Genomic DNA, 22,915 nt, shown 5'->3' with positions numbered 1-22,915 from the left:
AGCGTCATGTGAGTAATGACAACCATTCGGTCTGTGGCAACCCACCGTGTGTTCTGTCTGTATTACATACAGGCTGTCTGGTCCTTGGTTGACTATGCAGCGGTGGCACTAGTGTCCCTTGCTGATAGCAACAGAAAGAGCCTGGAAATAATACAGAATAATGCATTGTGATACATACTCGGTGCGCCTCGTTGGACCAATGTCCAGCCATTACAAACCGTGGTTGGCCTGCCCCCAGCTAGCGACCATGCTTGCTATCAAAATATTTAACAGCTCCACTAACAACCTGGCACGCCAGCGTTTTCTTGTTACTCTCCCACAGGATCACCATCTCTTTACGGAAAAGACATAGCTGCGCTCCAGATCATGGACCTAGTCGGAAGAAGTGAGGACAGACGGGTTAAGAGCTACAAAGGACCTCTGCTGTGGGCAGCAGCAAGAGCCAGCATCTACATCACGCCAGTACCATGCAAAAAGACACGGTGCCCATGCGAGATGCTTCTCGCAAAGGCCAATGACAGACAGATACAGCTGGTGCGTGGGTATACTTCACCGATGGCTCTGTAGATCCAAGCACAGGTAGGACAGCCGTGGCGTTTGTGTGCGGCGAGGAGAGACATGGCTGGAGAACATCTGGCCACTATTCCACCCTGCAGACCGAGCATGTAGGTATAACATCCGTTCTCTTACACACCAACAACGACACACACAACGACAAAGACGTCATCATCTACACTGACTCCATGACAGCGCTGCAAGCTTTGAGGCACACCTCGCTGAGGGATAACATCAGGCTTATTACTGTGGTCAGACTCTTACTGTCCTACCTGAAAGACGAGGGCAAAAAGGTGACACTGGCATGGATACCCAGTCATGTGGGTATTGATGGGAATGAAGCAGCAGCCAGTGAGGCCAAGAGGGCTCTGACAAAGGACCGACCAACAATTAATGTCCTCTTAGTTTTCAACAGAGTAAAAGACTAGCAAGAAGAGACTGACAGAAGACAGAAGAGTTGCTGAGAGATGCTGAGGCACATTCCGCCATGTTCAAGTGACAGGCGCTAGCAACCGATGGTAAACCACTGTTGCTACCAAACTTCGTCATAAGGAATAACAGAGTAAGCATTCATTGATTACGCTTAGGTTTCTCCACAGTCAGGTAGCTCAACAAGGACTACGACGGAGAACCCTGCAGGCACTGGGGTGTCTTCACTGAGGAACCTCTCATCCACTACTGGACTATGAAACAACGGCCCTGCTCAGGACACTGCCAGCGAGACATGGCTATGCAGTCAGCAATGACAGACGGACATCTGCAGCGAGACTGGTGAGATATGTAATCGATGACTACAAAACACTACTGCAGTACACACGTAGGTACAAACACCCCAGGTAGCACAAAGACACAGATGACACAAAGATAGCCCCAAGTTAGCGGTCACTACTCCTACTTTCGACCTGTGACTGGCTGTGATCACCTGGGACCCCGTTAGAATGTGACCAACATCGGGAATTAAGTACCAGAGGTCACTGCTGGGGGAGGGGGGGAATACCGTTGTGTGCCGCACGATAATTCAATGATCCCTTTGCTTTACAAAGACCTCCTTCCACTTGCCCTACTGCCAAACTTTCATTCCTATAATCCCCTCTGTTCCCCTCTCCTTCCCACTTCGACTACACTTTTCCATATGATTCGGATGAGGCCACCATAACCAAATCTCTGCTTTCCAGAGGTACTCTTCTGCTGACACTGCTATGACCCTTTGCACTCTGACAATCTACTCCGTTCCAACACATTCCTTTTTATCTTACATTATAACTGTTCTGCCGTGATTCCAATAAGGTCACTATAATGAAAATGACCCCTTTGCTCTACAGAGGTACTGTTCCATTTTACAAGTGCTATAAAACTTGCCACCTCCAACAATCCAACTATCTGGTGGCTGGATCTCACGTTGAACTGTAGGCTCCTGTGCTCTACGGAGTATTTCTTTTTCTTTCTACCCTTTAATAAATGCTCAAAACGCTGTTAGTCTCTGACTTCTTTCACTCACTTTCCATACCACCAATTCGGAAGGGTGCCCGACCTTGCGGCGTCCACGCGTCCATGGCAGTGAACAAAGAAATAGGACAAGGGATGGGCCACTTCCAGCCCATGTGGGGCTTTGTGCCTCATGATTCAACCAAGCAATCATGCATTTCCAGTCATTCCACAGCTACTGAGGAAGGGTTGAGGAACCCTAAATCGCGATATAGCAAGCATGACTAGCTATGGTGAAATCAACAACAAAATTTCAAAAGATATAAAGATAAATAAAGATAAGATATAAAGAAAATATCTTTAAGTAAATAATAAATGTTGACTTAGCGATCATATTTAATGAAACATATGTAAGAGAATGTCCTGCCTGTATATGCGCTCAAATATATATATATATATATATATATATATATATATATATATATATATATATATATATATATATATATATATATATATATATATATATATATATACTCGTATATATATATATTGTGTAGGAGGGACACCGGTAATAAAAAAAAAAGGCCCTCTGATATGCCAGTCCCAGAAAAGGGTAGTCGGTAGTCGAAAATTGAAGGATAAGTGTCTTGAAATCTCCCTCTTGAAGGAATTCAAGTCAAAGGAAGGTGGAAATACAGAAGCAGGCAGGGAGTTTCAGAGTTTACCAGAGAAAGGAATGAATGATTGAGAATACTGGTTAACTCTTGCATTAGAGAGGTGGACAGAACAGGGGTGAGAGAAAGAAATCTTGTGCAGCGAGGCCACAGGAGGAGAGGCCTGCAGTTAGCAAGATCAGAAGAGCAGTTAGCATGAAAATAGCGGTAGAAGATAGCAAGAGATGCAACATTATGGCAATGAAAAAGAGGCTGAAAACAGTCAGTTAGAGGAGGGGAGTTGATGAGACGAAAAGCTTTTGATTCCACCTTGTCTAGAAGAGCAGTATGAGTGGAGCTCCTCCCAGACATGTGAAACATACTCTATACATGAACGGATAAGGCCCCTTTACAGAGTTAGCAGCAGGAAGGGTGAGAAAAACTAGTGCAGAACACCTAACGTCATAGAAGCTGTTTTAGCTAGAGATGAGATGTGAAGTTTACTGTTTAGATTATAAACAAAGGACAGACTGAGGATGTTCAGTGTAGAAGAGGAGGACAGTTGAGTGTCACTGAAGAGGAGGGAATAGTTGTCTGGAAAGTTGTGTCGAGATGATAGATAAAGGAACTGAGTTTTTGAGGCATTGAACAATATTAAGTTTGCTCTGCCCCAGTCAGAAATTTTAGAAAGATCAGAAGTCAGGCGCTTCCCTGCGTGAACTGTTTACCTCTTGAAAGACTGGATGTCTACGAAAAGACGTGGAAAAGTGCGGGGTGGTATCATCAGCGTAGGAGTGGATAGAACAAAAAGTTTGGTTTAGAAGATCACTGATGAATAATAGGAAGAGAGTGGTTGACAGGACAGAACCCTGAGGAACACCACTGTTAATAGATTTAAGAGAAAAAAAAGTGACCGTCTGCCATAGCAGCAAAAGAATGGTCAAAAAGGAAACTTAAGATGAAGTTACAGAGAGAAGGATACTCGTAGAAGGCATAGAAGAGTAGTCTGGAAATCAAAGCCTTGTGCCAGACTCTATCAAGTGCTTTTGATATGTCTAAGGCAAAAGCAAAATGTTTCACCAAAATCTCGAAAAGAGGATGACCAAGACTCAGCAAGGAAAGCCAGAAGATCACCAGTAGAGCAGCCTTGATGGAGCCCATACTGGCGATCAGATAGATGGTTATGAAGTAATAGATGTTTAAGAATCTTCCTGCTGAGGATAGATTAAAAAAAAAATAGATAAGCAGGATATTAGAGCAATAGGATGGTAGTTTGATGGTAGTTAGAATGGTCACCCTTTTTAGGAACAGGCTAAATGTAGGCAAACTTCCAGCAAGAAGGAAAGGTAGACGTTGACAGACAAAACTGAAAGAGTTTGACCAGGCAAGGTAGACGCACAGAGGCGCAGTATCGGAGAACAGTAGGAGGGATCCCATCAGTTCTATAAGCCTTCCGAGGGTTTAAGTCAGCGAGGGCATGGAAAACATCACTTCAAAGAATTTTCATAGGTAGCATGAAATAGTTAGAGGGTGGAAAGGAAGAAACAAACCCTGAGTCATCCAGGTAGAGTTTTTAGCAAAGATGTGAGCGAAGATAGATGTGATAGCAGTGGTTCCATCTGGTTGAAATAAAGGAGCTAGGGAAGGAAAAAGAAGCAAGGTTATTGGAGATGTTTTTGGCTAGGTGCCAGAAGTCATGAAGGGAGTTAGATCATGAAAGATTTTGACACTTTCTATTAATGAAGGAGTTTTTAGCTTGTTGTTTAGCTTAGTTGTTTTACAAATTATCACTTAATTTTAGTAGTGTGGTGGTACTTTCCTAACAGCGTCCTTCACGTCATTGTTGATACGTCAAATGTAACAACTTATAAAAAAAAAGTTTCTCACATGTAGTTGCGTTCCCTGTTAAATTATCCGTTTATTTTATCCTTGCTGTCAGTGAACTTAATTGTTTCTGACTTCTGTGATGCTCCTGACAACGTTATTCACAGCGTTGACCTCAGCTATCACAGCATCCCATGCCTGCACCTTCATGGTGCCTGTGAGGCAAGGAATGAGTGGACCAACAATAATGCCCCACCACGTTCTGACCACTGAAACGAGTGTCATTTATTATTATTTGAAATATATGTATACAGGTTAGGAGCTGGCTATGTCGATTGAAACTTTTATTAAATATTGATATGATAAAACACCTCATGAGGCATTAATAACTTAAATTATAGAGGTATTATACATCATTGTACTGAAATACTCTGAATTTAAAGCAATACGTGTCTGTAAACACACGCACATGTGAGCCTATCACATCTTATGTAAGCTTGGAGGTGAATGGGTGTTAACCGCCACTAGAACCCTCTATCGGCTACCAGCTGCAACAGTTCTCGTATCTTAACAGGCCGCTGTTCTGCCGTTGCTTTACTTATTACCTGTAGTAGCGGCATGGTAACTTGGCTTTCATAATTGGGTCTACATGCTAAGTTTGATGAATCCATGCCTACGGAAACAAAACAAACTGGTAGTGAGTAATTATTTGCTGAGTCAGAACTGTTTTATGATAACATGTAAGGCTAGGACATACAATAGAAACTACCTATTTATTTATTTTTTTTGCGCCTGCACCAGTGACAAAAAAAAATCATTATATATATATATATATATATATATATATATATATATATATATATATATATATATATATATATATATATATATATATATATATATATATATATATATATATATATATATATACAGAGAGAGAGAGAGAGAGAGAGAGAGAGAGAGAGAGAGAGAGAAAGAGAGAGAGATATGTAATGTAGTGGTTATTAAACCAAATCATTCAGACGATGTGTAACATCGTCCATATTTACAGGGACAACAGTGGTGAAGCTTCTGTGAAACACCATCTCCAGGTTGCAGATCAAGATAAAACAATTGGTCAGGGAGATGGTGCAGACACCAAAACAGTTAATAAAGAAGACATCTTCCTGTTTATCCGACAAGGTATTATCGATTTTTTTAGGGACAGATATCTATGGCAGCAGGCATTCACACCCATCCTACTTTTTTTTTTTTATGTAGGAAGGATACTGGCCAAGGGCAACAAAAATCTAATAAAAAAAATGCCCACTGAAATGCCAGTCCCATAAAAGGGTCAAAGCAGTGGTCAGAAATTGGTGGATAAGTGTCTTGAAACCTCCCTCTTGAAAGAATTCAAGTCATAGGAAGGTGTAAATACAGAAGCAGGCAAGGAGTTCCAGAGTTTACCAGAGAAAGGGATGAATGATTGAGAATACTGGTTAACTCTTGCGTTAGAGAGGTGGACAGAATAGAGGTGAGAGAAAGAAGAAACTCTTGTGCAGCGAGGCCGCGGAAGGAGGGGAGGCATGCAGTTAGCAAGATCAGAAGAGCAATTGGCATGAAAATAGCGGTAGAAGACAGCTAGATATGCAACACTGCGGCGGTGAGAGAGGGGCTGAAGACAGTCAGTTAGAGGAGAGGAGTTGATGAGACGAAAAGCTTTTGATTCCACCCTGTCTAGAAGAGCAGTATGAGTGGAACCCCCCCAAACATGTGAAGCATACTCCATACATGGACGGGTAAGGCCCTTGTACAGAGTTAGCAGCTGGGGGGGTGAGAAAAACTGGCGGAGCCGTCTCAGAACACCTAAATTCATAGAAGCTGTTTTAGCTAGAGATGAGATGTGAAGTTTCCAATTCAGATTATAAGTAAAGGAAAGACCGAGGATGTTCAGTGTAGAAGAGGGGGACAGTTGAGTGTCATTGAAGAAGAGGGGATAGTTGTCTGGAAGGTTGTGTCGAGTTGATAGATAGAGGAATTGAGTTTTTGAGGCATTGAACAATACCAAGTTTGCTCTGCCCCAATCAGAAATTTTAGAAAGACCAGAATTCAGGCGTTCTGTGACTTCCCTGCGTGATATGTTTACCTTCTGAAGGGTTGGATGTCTATGAAAAGACGTGGAAAAGTGCAGGGTGGTATCATCAGCATAGGAGTGGATAGGACAAGAAGTTTGGTTTAGAAGATCAATAATGAATAATAAGAAGAGAGTGGGTGACAGGACAGAACCCTGAGGAACACCACTGTTAATAGATTTAGGAGAACAGCGACCGTCTACCACATCAGCAATAGAACGGTCAGAAAGGAAACTTGAGATGAAGTTACAGAGAGAAGGATAGAAACCGTAGGAGGGTAGTTTGGAAATCAAAGCTTTGTGCCAGACTCTATCAAAGGCTTTTGATATATCCAAGGCAACAGCAAAAGCTTCACCAAAGTCTCTAAAAGAGGATGACCAAGACTCAGTAAGGAAAGCCAGAAGATCACCAATAGAGCGGCCTTGACGGAACCCATACTGGCGATCAGATAGAAGGTTGTGAAGTGATAGATGTATAAGAATCTTCCTGTTGAGGATAGATTCAAAAACTTTAGATAAGCAGGAAATTAAAGCAATAGGACGGTAGTTTGAGGGATTAGAGCGGTCACCCTTTTTAGGAACAGGTTGAATGTAGGCAAATTTCCAGCAAGAAGGAAAGGTAGATGTTGACAGACAGAGCTGAAAGAGTTTGACTAGGCAAGGTGCAAGCACGGAGGCACAGTTTCGGAGAAAAATAGGAGGGACCCCATCAGGTCCATAAGCCTTCCGAGGGTTTAGGCCAGCGAGGGCATGGAAAACATCATTGCGAAGAATTTTAATACGTGGCATGAAGTAGTCAGAGGGTGGAGGAGAGGGAGGAACAAGCCCAGAATCGTCCAAGGTAGAGTTTTTAGCAAAGGTTTGAGCAAAGAGTTCAGCTTTAGAAATAGATGTGATAGCAGTGGTGCCATCTGGTTGAAATAGAGGAGGGAAAGAAGAAGAAGCAAAGTTATTGGAGATATTTTTGGCTAGATGCCAGAAATCACGAGGGGAGTTAGATCTTGAAAGGTTTTGACATTTTCTGTTAATGAAGGAGTTTTTGGCTAGTTGGAGAACAGACTTGGCATGGTTCCGGGCAGAAATATAAAGTGCATGAGATTCTGGTGATGGAAGGCTTAAGTACCTTTTGTGGGCCACCTCTCTATCATGTATAGCACGAGAACAAGCTGTGTTAAACCAAGGTTTAGAAGGTTTAGGACGAGAAAAAGAGTGAGGAATATATTTCTCCATGCCAGACACTATCACCTCTGTTATGCGCTCAGCACACAAAGACGGGTCTCTGACACGGAAGCAGTAGTCATTCCAAGGAAAATCAGCAAAATACCTCCTCAGGTCCCCCCAACTAGCCAGAGGCACCTTCGCTTAGGGGGATCCCGAGTAGGGATTGGAGTGATAGGACAAGATAAAGATATGAGATTGTGATCGGAGGAGCCCAAATGAGAAGAAAGGGTGACAGCATAAGCAGAAGGATTAAGAGGTCAGGAAAAGGTCAAGAATGTTGGGCGTATTTCCAAGACGGTCAAGAATACGAGTAGGGTGTTGCACCAATTGCTCTAGGTCATGGAGGATAGCAAAGTTGTAGGCTAGTTCACCAGGATGGTCAGTGAAGGGAGAGGAAAGCCAAAGCTGGTGGTGAACATTGAAGTCTCCAAGAATGGAGATCTCTGCAAAAGGGAAGAGGGTCAGAATGTGCTCCACTTTGGAAGTTAAGTAGTCAAAGAATTTCTTATAGTCAGAGGAGTTAGGAGAGAGGTATACAGCACAGATAAATTTAGTATGAGAATGACTCTGTAGTCGTAGCCAGATGGTGGAAAACTCGGAAGATTCAAGAGCGTGGGCACGAGAGCAGGTTAAGTCATTGCGCACATAAACGCAGCATCCAGCTTTGGATCGAAAATGAGGATAGAGAAAGTAGGAGGGAACAGAAAAGGGGCTACTGTCAGTCGCCTCAGACACCTGAGTTTCAGTGAGGAAAAGAAGATGAGGTTTAGAAGAGGAGAGGTGGTGTTCTACAGATTGAAAGTTAGATCTTAGACCGCGAATGTTGCAGAAGTTAATGAAGAAAAAGTTGAGGGGGGTGTCAAGACACTTAGGGTCGTCGACGGCCAGCTTACTGCCACAGGAAGGTGCCTATACAGCAGAATTTGTATATCAGGTGGATAAACTTTTTGATTGTGTTAGTAGTTCTCTTGTTTTCATTATACAGGTGTTCAAGGGGGAATTGGTAATAAATTTTGCTATATGGACTTTATAATGAAAATAAAACATATATAAAGTCATGGGAACAATGTGCTCCATCTCATGTGCCGAAACGGCTGGCTCGTTTATTTGTCTTCGCTTGAAGCGCTTTTGCAAGATCTTCAGAGCCACAAAATAAAGTATCTTTTGATCTGTAGGACTACCTTGAAATTTTTTTTTACAAATTGAGAATTAAATCCAGTAACTGTTACCATACTAGTGCATACAGTTTCATGAAGGGTTTAAAGTTATGGATAACTCATGATCTTTTTTCACTACCTTCATCTAGTAGTAATGTGTGATTTATTGTGAGTCAGTTTTTTTTGACATAATCTCAACTTGGAAATCAGATAGCATGCAACTAGATGAAAGGAATGTTTTTGTGTATGTAGCTAGCTGTACACAATCATGAAAAGTCATGATTGACAAAGTTGCAGGGAGAATTTGTTAGATATGATTCATCATTTAGACCGTAAAAGTATTTTTTTCTTTTTTTTTCAAAGCTGAAAATGAAGTTTGAATACTGAATTAAGGGGAATCTATATAATCATGAAAGTGTGGAGGAACGTTTTCTGCAAGCAGAGGCAAGACTCCGTGGCTCCATAGAGAAAGTGTTTCTGAGGAAGTCTCCCAGACTTTGTTATTAGAAAACCACCAGTTTGTGACTCCCTTGTATTTGTGTTCCAGCTACCTAAACAAAAGTATTCATTTTATACACATAAAATTAAGAATTTATTACATCCTGAAGTGGAGAAACAAAGAGCAGACAGGAAGGAAGAAAGAGAAAGAAATCATTCAAATTAAGGATTGTAACCCTCCATGCAGCAGTATATTGTAAGATGAAGAAAGAAATGAGGAAACAAGAAATTAATAGATAAGAAATACAGACACAAGAAATAAAGAAAGAAGAAAAGAAGAGGAGATAAAAAACAGAATAAATAAGAGGAGTAGAAAAATGAAGCAGAGAATAATAAGCTGGTCCACTCCGGGAAGGTAATTCACACCTTCACACCAGATGTCCAGGAGGGCAGAAACAAGAGAAAAGAACAAGAAGGAGATTAACAAAAGATACCGTAGCTAAAACAACAAACATTAATTAATAGATAAGAAATACAGACACAAGAAATAAAGAAAGAAGAAAAGAAGAGGAGATAAAAAACAGTATAAATAAGAGGAGTAGAAAAATGAAGCAGAGAATAATAAGCTGGTCCACTCCGGGGAGGTAATTCACACCTTCACACCAGATGTCCAGGAGGGCAGAAACAAGAGAAAAGAACAAGAAGGAGATTAACAAAAGATACCGTAGCTAAAACAACAAACATGAAGTGGGTCACTACTTCAGGAAAAAGAGGATTAACATAGAGTACCGTACCAAGAAGGCTGAACGAGAGAACAAGGCAGAGAAAACGATAGAAAGGAAACTAAAGTAGGTCAGGAGGCGTGAAGCCCCAGAAGGAACGCCCACTTGAGCTCCGCCTCCAAATTGCCCCTATACCTTAAGTGGCGCTCTATATCAAGTACCACGCTTGTGGACGGATCATATGCATAAATGAGAAACGTGAGTGGTAGAAATGTTAAATGTTATGAAAGTAAACATAATTTTCTGAGGGAAATAGGTAGTCCTAAACAACTGTATATGAATTTAGTGACAGAAAGAATTGGACAAGAGCGGACAGAGAAGCAGAGGTTCCAGAGGACCTGACCAAAGAGGGGTCGAGATGGACGGCATAACTTAAACTAAGAACTTGAAAATGTAATGCAGTCTCGAAATCAACTTTTTTTTTTTTTTTTTTAAGCAGGAGTAGGATATTTATATCTTGTTCTGTGTTTGATATAATAGGTTTGTATGGTATACGAAGATTTACTTAATTACGGAATATTTATAGCAGTTGATGTGATGCTGATATCATGTGTATTTTTATAATTGAACATTAATTGCACTGATTGTGTTTATGAGTTTTATATTATCTATGATCTTGCACGATGATTGCGTTAATTAATGAATGTGTTGAAGATATATAAAGTGACACCAAATAACTTTGAACGATCTGAAAATGAATGCGAGTGAGAAATGTTGACTTGTAAACGATGTAAATAATAATTAGTAGTAATTAATTAAGATATGGAAATGTTTATGAGTTTCTAGTAGCCTTTAAATACTAAATCTATGCAACATCTCGGTCTATGACATGGGTAAGGTACGTTTGGGCGCGGCCGTTTGGGCGCGGTTGGTTTGGATCGGCCGTTTTGGCGCCGGCAGTTTTGGCGCAGACCTATTTGGCGAAGGACATTTTGGCATTTAATAACTTTCCTTTATTTATAAAGATGCCTATATCGACACATCTAGTGGATCTAACTTAAAATACATCAGTTATAAATTAAGACCTGATATACACATATTTAGAAATTGGGAAATTAGCTCTTGTTTAGTCGTTTACTCATACAGATACATACAGATGGCACTTTTGTTCCTACCAACCAAGAACGTCTGAGTTTGTGATTAGTCTCATTCCAATTGGTAGCTGGAACGGGTCCGCACTCCGCTGTTAGTAGTAGTAGTAGTAGTAGTAGTAGTAGTTTATTGACAAAAATTGGGTAAACATTACAATTTAGTTTCAAGAAACTACAAATAAAGAGAAAAAAAAAAAAAAAATATATATATATATATATATATATATATATATATATATATATATATATATATATATATATATATATATATATATATATATATATATATATATATATATATATATATGTATATATTTGTCCTGTCCAATCGTATGCAATGTAAATTAGGTTTGCAGAAAACTAAACAGGATGTACATCAAACATTTAAATGTATTTCAATTATAAACCCTGAAAACCTCATTTACATACCTACACAGCTCAAACAAATACACATTCTCCTGTAGTAATTCAGTAATATTACCAAAATTCAACATTGAGTATTTATGACATGACTGAGATAACTGGCACTGTTATCAGTACGTGTTGTTGAGTCTGTACACTTGCGTTGTCACAATGACATACACGCTCCTGGCGTGGTGTGCGGCTCCACCTCCCAACCTCAACTCGAAGGCTATGCGACATCACACGCAGCCTCGTAAATGGTTCTCTCATATAGTCCGGAATATATATCTTTGTGTTATATCTGTTGTGCACTGTCATCTGCAAGTTTAGTTCTGTCACATATATATACATTTTCGTTGCCTGAGAATTATCTCGAATGGAGTTTACCACTTTTACTAAATGGTTCTCACTCCAGTCACGCATCATTGACCTCTATAAATCGCAAACCTGCTGGTGTTGTGTTCTTCCTTACACATGTGATACACTAGGTGGAACGGCTCGTCCATATTCACTTCTCTTTTTGATACCATGAAACATTTCCTCTTTTTTCAATAACACTCTGAAGTGGAGGTATACCAGCTTCTACCATACACAAGTTTATACTCGTGTTCTTTCTGACACCAATTAAACACTTTGTTAATTTATTATATTGTTTTTCCATTCTTTTGATCTTATTTGTTAGCCACGATTCAGCACTATATAACAATGATGAGACTGCAGCATCAAACACCAATTTCTTATAAATGAACGGCATCTGAGTGTTACTTGCACAAAATATTGAAAATTTATCCACCACTGCTTCGCTGGTGGTTTCATGGTGCGTCACAACCGCCTCATTCGTGCAGTGATCCACGCACCCAGATACAGATACTCCGAAGCGTAGCTCACCCGTAATTTCCCTCACTCAACAAGCAACGTCTTCCCAATTAATTACAAAAAAAATTTGTCTTTTCTCATTGATTTTCTTACCACTTTCTTCACAAAATTGACACACATTTCTCGACGTATTTCGTTCCTCAATACATATATATATATATATATATATATATATATATATATATATATATATATATATATATATATATATATATATATATATATATATATATATATATATATATATATATATATATATATATATATATATATATATATACTAAACCCATTGTTCTTTTTATATACCTTTAAACTAAAACAATTCTTATAACCATATATGATGGATGAGGAGGTATTAACGAAACGAGGCAAAGAAAAATTTGCTCGTAACGGATTCCTTTACGTCTTTGATAAAACAAGTAAAGCTGACAGCGAGATGCAGTTTTGGCGTTTTGAGCAAAAAAGTCGATGCAAAGCAGGCCTCCATACGAAAGATGGAAACGTGGTGAGGGAGCTGAACAGCCATTTGCATGATGCTTCTGCTGCACAAGTAGAAGTTCCTCTTATGGAAACTAATATATATATATATATATATATATATATATATATATATATATATATATATATATATATATATATATATATATATATATATATATATATATATATATATATATATATATATATATATATATATATATATATATATATATATATATATATAAAGAGAGCACAGGAAACCCTTGTCACCGACTGTAGTTGTTAATGAATGACAGACATATCTCAAGCCATTTCTAATATGTCTGTTTTGAGGAAAATGATACGCAGAAAGAGTAATTCAGTACTGAACGCTCCCACCAACCCAACTGATTTACACCAATTGATTGTGCCAGAATGCTACATGATATATGTCCCTCAACCTGGAATGGAAGAAAATTTTTTACTGTGTGATAGCGGACCTCGTCATGACCGGATATTAAACTTTGGAAGACAGAGCTGGGTACAGCATTTAGTGACATCTGATATGTGGTTTGCAGATGGTACATTCAGTATTGCTGCCAGCCTCTTTTCTCAAATTTATGTAATTATGGTAAAAAAAAAAAAAAAAAGACACGGAGGAGCTGTTCTTACGATTTATACTCTTTTGCCCAACAAGCAACGCACCACATATGTGAGAATGTTTGAGTTATTGAAGGAAATAGAACCCAACTTACAATCCAGTTCAATTGCCTGTGATTTTGAACAAGCTGCGCACTGTGCTATGAGAGAGACATTCCCTGATGTTCAAATAAAAGCGTTTTTTTTTTTTTTTCATTTAGCTCAAAATATGCAAAAACATCTAGCTAGTTTGGGATTCAATAATTTGTATAACACTGATCCAGATTTCGGTTTAAAAGCTAAAATGATTATTGCTATTGCCTTTATACCTTTGAACAAGATCGATGAATATGTGGAAGCCCTTGCGAACGAACTGCCTCAAGAACTTCATGATTTTACTAAACTGGTTTGAAGATACATATGTTGGGCGTCCGAACAGACGAGGAAATGAAAGACGAGCACCTTTATTTCGCTGTGAGATTTGGAACCTCCATCAGAGAACATTAAATGGGGAAGACCGCACAAACAATAATGCTGAGGCAGCCCACCGTCGACTGAAATACGAACTTGGCATGCAACATCCCACTATATGGAAATTAATCTGGTCTGCGTAAAGTACAGAAAGGTAGAGGTGCATATTATAAAAGATTACTAGTCAGCCATGCACCACCACAAGAACTGAAAAAGTATAGAGATGCAGATAGAAGAATACGTGAAACTGTTCTAAAATTTTAAAACATGGATGCTATTGAGTACTTGAGGAGTCTTGCTCACAATTACCAAATTAACTAAATAAAGATGAATAACAACTTTTAGTGGTTTAAAAATAACTTTTTAAAATGTTCGTCGTTACTTTTAAAACTTTTTTACGCTATACTTTTAATTTACAGTTTAACCTTCTTTTTAATTATTAGTTTTAATGATTGGTTTTAAAACTTTTAAAAGTTCTACTTTAATTCAGCTGTGTTTAGTTTCTTTCTTACTTCTCACTTCGATTGATGCTGAATTTTGAAAAATATTTTCCGTAAAATGTCCCATGGCGCCAAAACGGCCGGCGCCAAAATTGCCGAGCCCAGACAGCAATACTTGAAAATGAATTCTATGTACCATCATTCAAGCAAGATATATTATCTGTTCAAGTTGCCACTGAGAAAGTTGCATGAATTGAGTTTAAACTAAATTCTGCTGTGTTAGTAACTAAAAGCCTAAAAAGTAAAAAAAAAAAAATTAATTAACATTAAGAAACACGGTTTGCTGTATTTCTTGAAAACACTTCATCAGATAAGGCATTTTACACTTGTCCTAAAAGAAAATTACACTTTTGAGCTCATTTCATTGTCTGTTACTCTCAAGGTAAAGATTACTTTCAAAATTGTTCCTAATTCCTAAAATGACTTTCAAAGTTGTGAGTTTGCTCCTAGAAGTGCTTTAATAATGGGCGAAAGATAAAAGTACATCGGTTGATGTTTTCCATGAGTTAAGAGTAATATTTTTTTTTTGTCAACAACGGCGGAGTATACGTACATACATGCATACACATCTGTGTGTGTAATATATATATATATATATATATATATATATATATATATATATATATATATATATATATATATATATATATATATATATATATATATATATATATATATATATATATATATATATATATATATATATATATATATATATATATATATATATATATATATATATATATATATATATATATATATATATATATATATATATATATATATATATATATATATATATATATATATATATATATATATATATATATATATATATATATATATATATATATATATATATATATATATATATATATATATATATATATATATATATATATATATATATATATATATATATATATATATATATATATATATATATATATATATATATATATATATATATATATATATATATATATATATATATATATATATATATATATATATATATATATATATATATATATATATATATATATATATATATATATATATATATATATATATATATATATATATATATATATATATATATATATATATATATATATATATATATATATATATATATATATATATATATATATATATATATATATATATATATATATATATATATATATATATATATATATATATATATATATATATATATATATATATATATATATATATATATATATATATATATATATATATATATATATATATATATATATATATATATATATATATATTAATTTCTATATTTTTATGTGGAGCGTAAGGAAAGAGAAGTGAGTGTACAAAGGAGAGAGAGAGAGAGAGAGAGAGAGAGAGAGAGAGAGAGAGAGAGAGAGAGAGAGAGAGAGAGAGAGAGAGAGAGAGTGTGTGTGTGTGTGTGTGTGTGTGTGTGTGAGAGAGAGAGAGAGAGAGAGAGAGAGAGAGAGAGAGAGAGAGAGAGAGAGAGAGAGAGAGAGAGAGAGAGAGAGAGAGAGAGAGAGAGAGAGAGAGAGAGAGAGAGAGAGAGAATACGAATGCCAGATGTACGATGAGCTGTGGAACTTTGCGTTACTATGAAAGCTCCCGCACATAATTATCCTCTTTTTCCATTTAGTTTATTATATATCTGGTTGTTCTATCAGTTTGAAGTTCTTATAATGTTTAGTTGAGGAGACCGTCTTGCCTATAATGTAATCAGCGCAGCCATAGTTCAGTCACCACAATTTTTTGAAAGATAATCGTTTTGTTGAGTAAGCTACAGTAGTAACCCAAAGCGGCGGGGTGTGTGTGTGTGTGTGTGTGTGTGTGTGTGTGTGTGTGTGTCACCACCCCAACCCTTCTCCTGTAACCCCCCACTGAAGAAGAGTGAGAGAGCGTTCCACATTACCTTCCCATGCTTCCGAGCCCAGCGTCTTTAGCTTGAGTGAGTTTAATGTACCGTGGGGGGTAGCGTTGTCCTGAGGAGACTGTGAGGAATACAGGTAGAAGGGCCGCTTGCTTTAAGGGGTATTCAAGTAATTTACTGCAGTACACCCGTGCTCATATGTGTAGTGTTTAGGGGTCTCCATTAACCAGTTTGTGAGTGCACTTCCTTGCAAGGCAGTCGGTGTATATTATGATGTGACTCCTCATCTCGTTGTGTGTCGAGTACCTGGTGGTAGTGAGCAATCAACGACCATCCTGTTTTTTTTTTATTTTATTTATTTTTTTTATTATTTTTGCGGGCAGCTTATTTGTGTACATGTTAAATGTTACTGTTATCCAGCGATCTCTTAGAGAGTCTGGACACAGAGGATTAACTGTACGTTACTGTGTAGTAAAATGTTCTTCCCCAGGTCGTGATGTCTCTATAAATGGGACAGGGCCTATCTCCTGGGAAATTGAATATAATATTGCACAACAAAGGGAGATAGTATTTTATTGAAGTGGGAGGATTTTGTGTTGTTGTTTGTTAGGGCTGTATTCCATAGAACATTATAATCCTTATGTGTTTATCGCTTGCTGTAATGCACCTCTAGAACATGGCTGATGATTTTTTCTCAGTGAGTGGAGTGATTCTGTTGTTATAATATTCCCTTGCCTGTAGGTTAGTGAAACAGGCTGATGACCTCATTCTTATAACCTGGTGTTATAACCATCTGTGTAAAGGATGCAAAAGTCAAAAGAGGACTTTGTAACTCATATTAAGCCCTGCACCAAGTCACATAGGTGGTGACTTGGGGAAGCTAGCTCAGTATAAAGTAACTGTGAGAGGGGCAGGAACCTGTGGTCAGAGAGAGAGAGAGAGAGAGAGAGAGAGAGAGAGAGAGAAAGATTTACTATGTATATGTTATGTATGTATGCATACTCAATTTAGATGAGCAACAATGTCTGCCCATACAGTCTTCTTTTACTTGGAGGTCCCTCCCAGATCATTTTTATCCTTTGTTTTATATATATATATATATATATATATATATATATATATATATATATATATATATATATATATATATATATATATATATATATATATATATATATATATATATATATATATATATATATATATATATATATATATATATATATATTTCCTCTGTGACGTTTACAAGGAGTAACATTTCATAGCTGCACTATTTTTTTTTTTTTTTCACTCCAGAACCGGTTGTCGCCCCATGCACTTTGCATCCATCTTGAGAAGACAAATGGCATTGTTGGCCCAGCAGGGAGAGTGGCGGATTGTTTAAATCTGCCAAATCATCGACTTGTCCGAAAACTACTTATCACTCTTAATAATGCTCATAGTCTACGATTACTTAGAAATAAATATTCAAGATTAACTCACAAACATAAATTACCACCAAAAGAGCGACATCTTGTTATATTTGATTCAAAATAATGTTGCTACATTTAGAAAAGCTGCTATTTTAGCCGATTTCTATTGCTAGGAGTAAATTTTACTTTGAAATAAAAGTTGCTTTTAAGAGCAACGTCTAGGAGCAAAGTCGAGAATAAAAGCACTTCTAGGGGTACTCTTAGGAGTACTCTCTAGAGTATGGGCCCTAGTGTTGACTAACATGAAATATTTTCTCTAATAATTCGAATCACATCTGTTAGAACTCTAATGCAGTTGGCTGTACAACATGATCTGATTATTCACCAAATGGATGTAAAAATGGCTTATTTGACTGCACCAATTGATTGTGATATCTATGTTGAACAACCTGTGGGGTTTTGTGTTGAGAGTAGAAGTGAGGAGAAACTAGTGTATAAACTGAAGAAATCCCTGTATAGTCTCAAACAAAGTGGTAAGAAATTGGAGTTCGTTATTACATTCTTATCTGACTGAGCAACGTTTGATTGTCACTTGCTGACTCATGTACGAGTAAATACACCACAATTAGTGATGATGAGATGACTGTAATATTAGTTTGGATTGATAACATCATAATTGCTACCAACAGTGACTCTAAATTAAAGAATGTGAAAGAAAGTTTTCATGGGAGGTTTAAGATGAAAGTTCGAGAGAAAATTACCTAGTATCTTGGTATACAGTTCGTATACCGTACTAAGTACGTGGATAAGATGGTTGAGAAGTTTGGTATGCGACATTGCAAGCCTGCTTATACTCCTTTACCATGGATGTGAATAGGAATTGTACAAGTGCTAATGAGTCAAAACTTGTGGATATTAATTTCTATCAAGGAATAGTTGGAAGTTTGATCTATGTAATGATGTAATGACATGTACTAAACCTTTATTGTAATTAAGTTATCTCAGAATGTGAAACTCAAGCTAACTCCAGCTACTACTCATCTTATCATGGCAAAACATGTACTAAGGTACTATTGATCAGTGCTTGACTTTTAGAAAGTCAAAAACTTAGTTTGATAAGTTTTTGTGATATAGATTGAGCCAGTGCGCAAGACCGGAGAAGTATTACTGGGTATAGTTTCCATCTTTCCAGTGAGCTTCACTAATTTCATGAAAGAGTAAAAAAACAGAACACAGTTGCTTTATCTACTTGTGAGGCTGAAAGTATAGCTTTGTCTGTTACTACTCAAAGGCTTTTTTTTTTTCAGTTATTAGAGGATATGACTGGAGGTATTTCTGTGAACTATTTCACTATGTATTGTGACAATCAAGATGGCATAAAACTAGCCACAAATGCTGTTCATCATTAGAGATCAAAACACATAGATATCAAACATCATTTTATTAGGGCAGAAGTAAAGAAAGTTTTGATGCAACTTACGTATGTGCCATCTGACCAAAACATTGCTGACATGTTCACCAAATATATAGCCAAGATGAAACTGTGTGAGATTGTCAGAGTTATTATGGGTCAGTGAATATTGTTCAGATGCAAGACCATAGAGTTTATGACTGTCTGTAAGTTATTAGGCTGTAATTTATTGTATTTGCATCCATCATTAGTTTAAGTGGAGGTGTTGTATTGTAATCATGATGATTATTGTATTATTTATGGTTGTGGGCTTGTTGGTGGTAATCACTGGGATGGTTAAAGTAATGTGAGGATTGTATGGTGGCGACCTCTATGTCGAGTTTACGAAATAAATAACAAAGTGAGGCAGCACAATTCCACGCCAGCTGTCTATACTTTGTATTGTTCGTCCTCACTACACTCATGAGGATGGCTCAGTCTTTCAAGTGTCTTCCCTGAGTTGCGCTTGTCTGTTTACATTGTGTCTCCCAATATCTTCCCTGAGTTGCTGCTTTTTCCTTTAGAAATATAAGCCACCCTTTCACACCTTGGTTCTTTTGTAGTGATATGTTCATGGAATTAAACCCAGCACATGTGCAACCCTGGGGTTGACAATAGCACTGCAAAGGCATATCTCCCATCTGTTTTTTTTTTTTTTTTGGGGGGGGGGAGGAAGGAAGGGATGGGAGTTGGTGTGTCTGATATCAGCCGGGCCTTTCGTCTCAGGACGGTTTCGGCCGTCACAATATTCTGGCAGCACAAATAATACATGCTCTATGCTTTTTGAGATTTTCCCAGATAAAACATTAATCCCTGTATGAGACTAGAAATAAATGTGAAAACACTGAGAGCCTTGTTGCAAGTTTTTAGCTTTTAATAACTGTCCTGTAGAATGGGCATCATCAGATACTGTGAATCCTGTTAGCATGAACACTTAGGATTGATGTTTTATAGCATATGTTGTACATAAAGATGAATCACAAGAGGGATTTTTAGAATGTGCTTCTCCAGAGAACTGAGGGAGCGTTGAATACTCCTATATTAAAACAGCCGGCGATCACCGGCAATTTGATCAATAACGAACGCCCAGTTGCTGATTGTGTGGAATCTTAGATACTCTAACATACTCCTTCATCATTTTACTATTTATAAACTATTTTCAACATCTGTTTTATAATTCTGCTTGTTATAATGTATTATCACGCGACTTGTAAGAAAAAACATTATTGTTGTTGATGTTGTTGTTGTTGTTGTTGTTTTGAATGTTATTTTTTTGTTGTTGTTTTGAATGTTTTGTTATTGTTGTTGTTGTTGTTGTTGTTGTTGTTGTTGTTGTTGTTACTGTTGTCATTGTTGTTGTTTGTTGATGTTGCTGTTGTTGCTGCTGTTATTGTTGTTTTGTGAAAATGTGAAAATTGAACAATCTTAGTTTTGTCTCCAATTCTTCACGCTGTACTGCAATGGTTTATTTGGTCATGTAGTATGCATTAACAGATTTTACGGTATCTAAAGATATTTAATAACATTTGAGGCGAGTTATTATTTATTTCCATGCTTTAAAGCATCATATTTTTTTTTTCTTTCACATATAATCTATGTTTTCCATATACTTCTTACCTTGTTTGTTCACGAATTTGTCGTCAACAACTGTCAGTCTATCAGTCTATTTATTTATACCAGTGTTCTTTAAACGAATCCAGTCTGATTTCATATACAAACTTCAAGGTCCTATATGACCATTTTTATTGTATCTTTCTTCCTCTGATATGGAAATTAATTTGGACACACACACACACACACACACACACACACACACATTAAATTACAATTCACTTGTTGTTTATATTTTTTTTTTTTTTTTATCTAAGAGAGAAACTGGCCAAGGGCAATAGTATTTTTGAGGGAAAAAAATGCTCACTTCAGTGCCAGTTCCAAAAAAGATTGCCGAATATAAAAGTCAAATGACGAAGGATAATTGTCTTGTAACTTCTTAAAAAAGTTGAAGTCATGGCAAGGAGGAAATACAGAAGCAGAAAGGGAGCTCCAGTTTACCAGAGAAAGGGGTGAATGATTGAGAATACTGGTTAACTCTTGCATTATTAAGGTGTACAGAATAGGGGCGAGAGAAAGTAGAAAGTTTTGTGCAGCGAGGCTGTGGGAGTTAGCAAGATCAAAAGAACAGTTAGCGCGAAAATTGTGGTAGAAGATAGCAAGAGATACAACATTGTGGCGATGAGAGACAGGCTGAAGACAGTTAGTTAGAGAAGAGGAGTTGATAAGACAGAATACCTTTGATTCCACCTTGTCTAAAAGTGCGGTATGAGTGAAACCACCCCCATACATGTGATGCGTACTCCATACAAGGACAGACAAGTGCTCTGTACAGAGTTAGCACTTGGGGAGTGGAGTTAGAAAAACTGGCGGAGATGACTCAGAAACCCGAACTTCTTATAAGGTATTTTATTTAAAAGATACGAATTTTAGATTATAAGACCGAGGATGTTCAGCGTAGAAGAGAGGGACAGTTGAATGTCAATGAAGAAGGGGAGGATGGTTATCTGGAAGGTTATAACAAGTTCATAGATGGAGGAACTGAGTTTTTGAGGCATTAAACAATATTAAGTTTGCTCTGCCCCAATCAGAAATTTTGGATAAATCAGAAGTCAGGCGTTCTGTGGCTTCCCTATGGGAGTTGTTTAATTCCTGAAGAGATATGATGTTTACGGTGTGGCGACCCAATGAAAAAGAGCTAGTGACAAAGTACAGGCATCCGACCAATATCTGAAGAACCCTGCTCTATGCAGTGGTTTTCTAACAGAAAACGTTCTCTCGCCCACTCATGGAGGGATTACTTCGTGCAGAACTTGCAATCAGCGTTTGGTCTCCCTTTGGTTCTTAGTCCCGTCACCCTGCAAAATGGTCATAACAATGATTATAATAATAATAATAATGATGATAATAATAATAATAATAATAATAATAATAATAATAATAATAATAATAATAATAATAATAATAATAATTATTATTATTATTATTATTATTATTATTATTATTATTATGATTATAATAATATTAATCAAATATAGATTTTCACGTTTACATTACAGCTTTTCTCTCTCTCTCTCTCTCTCTCTCTCTCTCTCTCTCTCTCTCTCTCTCTCTCTCTCTCTGAAATTATTATTTTATTGACTAGTTTACTACTACTATTGCTACTACTACTAAGTAGTAGTAGTAGTAGTAGTAGTAGAAGCAGTACTTGTAGTAGTTATATATCCCTATTTTCAAACCAAAGCTGTATGTTGCATTATGTAGACAATATATAACTTGCCTTCTTTCTACAAAATTTTCAATTATCTGGCTATGATTTCATTGTTCACCTTTTAGTAAATTTATCTTAGCACCTTTCATCTGACTTTTCTCGGTTTTAGTAATTTTCTATGTGACTTTCAAATCAGAACACATTCTATTTCGTTTTCTTTTGCTGAAGTACTGAGCACCGAAGATTTCAATGCTGACCATAAACTTTGGTTATAGTTATCATTTTAGTGAC

General features: G+C 36.9%; 1 protein-coding gene across 2 annotated transcripts in view; it reads right to left on the bottom strand.

Moving 5' to 3' along the window:
• Positions 1-19,338: 19,338 nt before the first annotated feature.
• Positions 19,339-22,915, bottom strand: part of LOC135110195 (regucalcin-like) — a 48,047-nt gene continuing 44,470 nt past the window's right edge. For both annotated transcript variants that reach the window (XM_064022227.1, XM_064022228.1), the window contains exon 8: positions 19,339-22,271. In XM_064022227.1, the coding sequence (XP_063878297.1) occupies positions 22,211-22,271 (61 nt within the window). In that variant the 3' untranslated portion in view covers positions 19,339-22,210. The remainder of the gene's footprint in view (positions 22,272-22,915) is intronic.

The sequence above is a fragment of the Scylla paramamosain genome, chromosome 20, assembly GCF_035594125.1.
Source record: "Scylla paramamosain isolate STU-SP2022 chromosome 20, ASM3559412v1, whole genome shotgun sequence".
NCBI lineage: Eukaryota > Metazoa > Arthropoda > Malacostraca > Decapoda > Portunidae > Scylla > Scylla paramamosain.
Note: the sequence above shows the minus strand (reverse complement) of the source record. Positions and strands in the feature narration are given on the sequence as shown.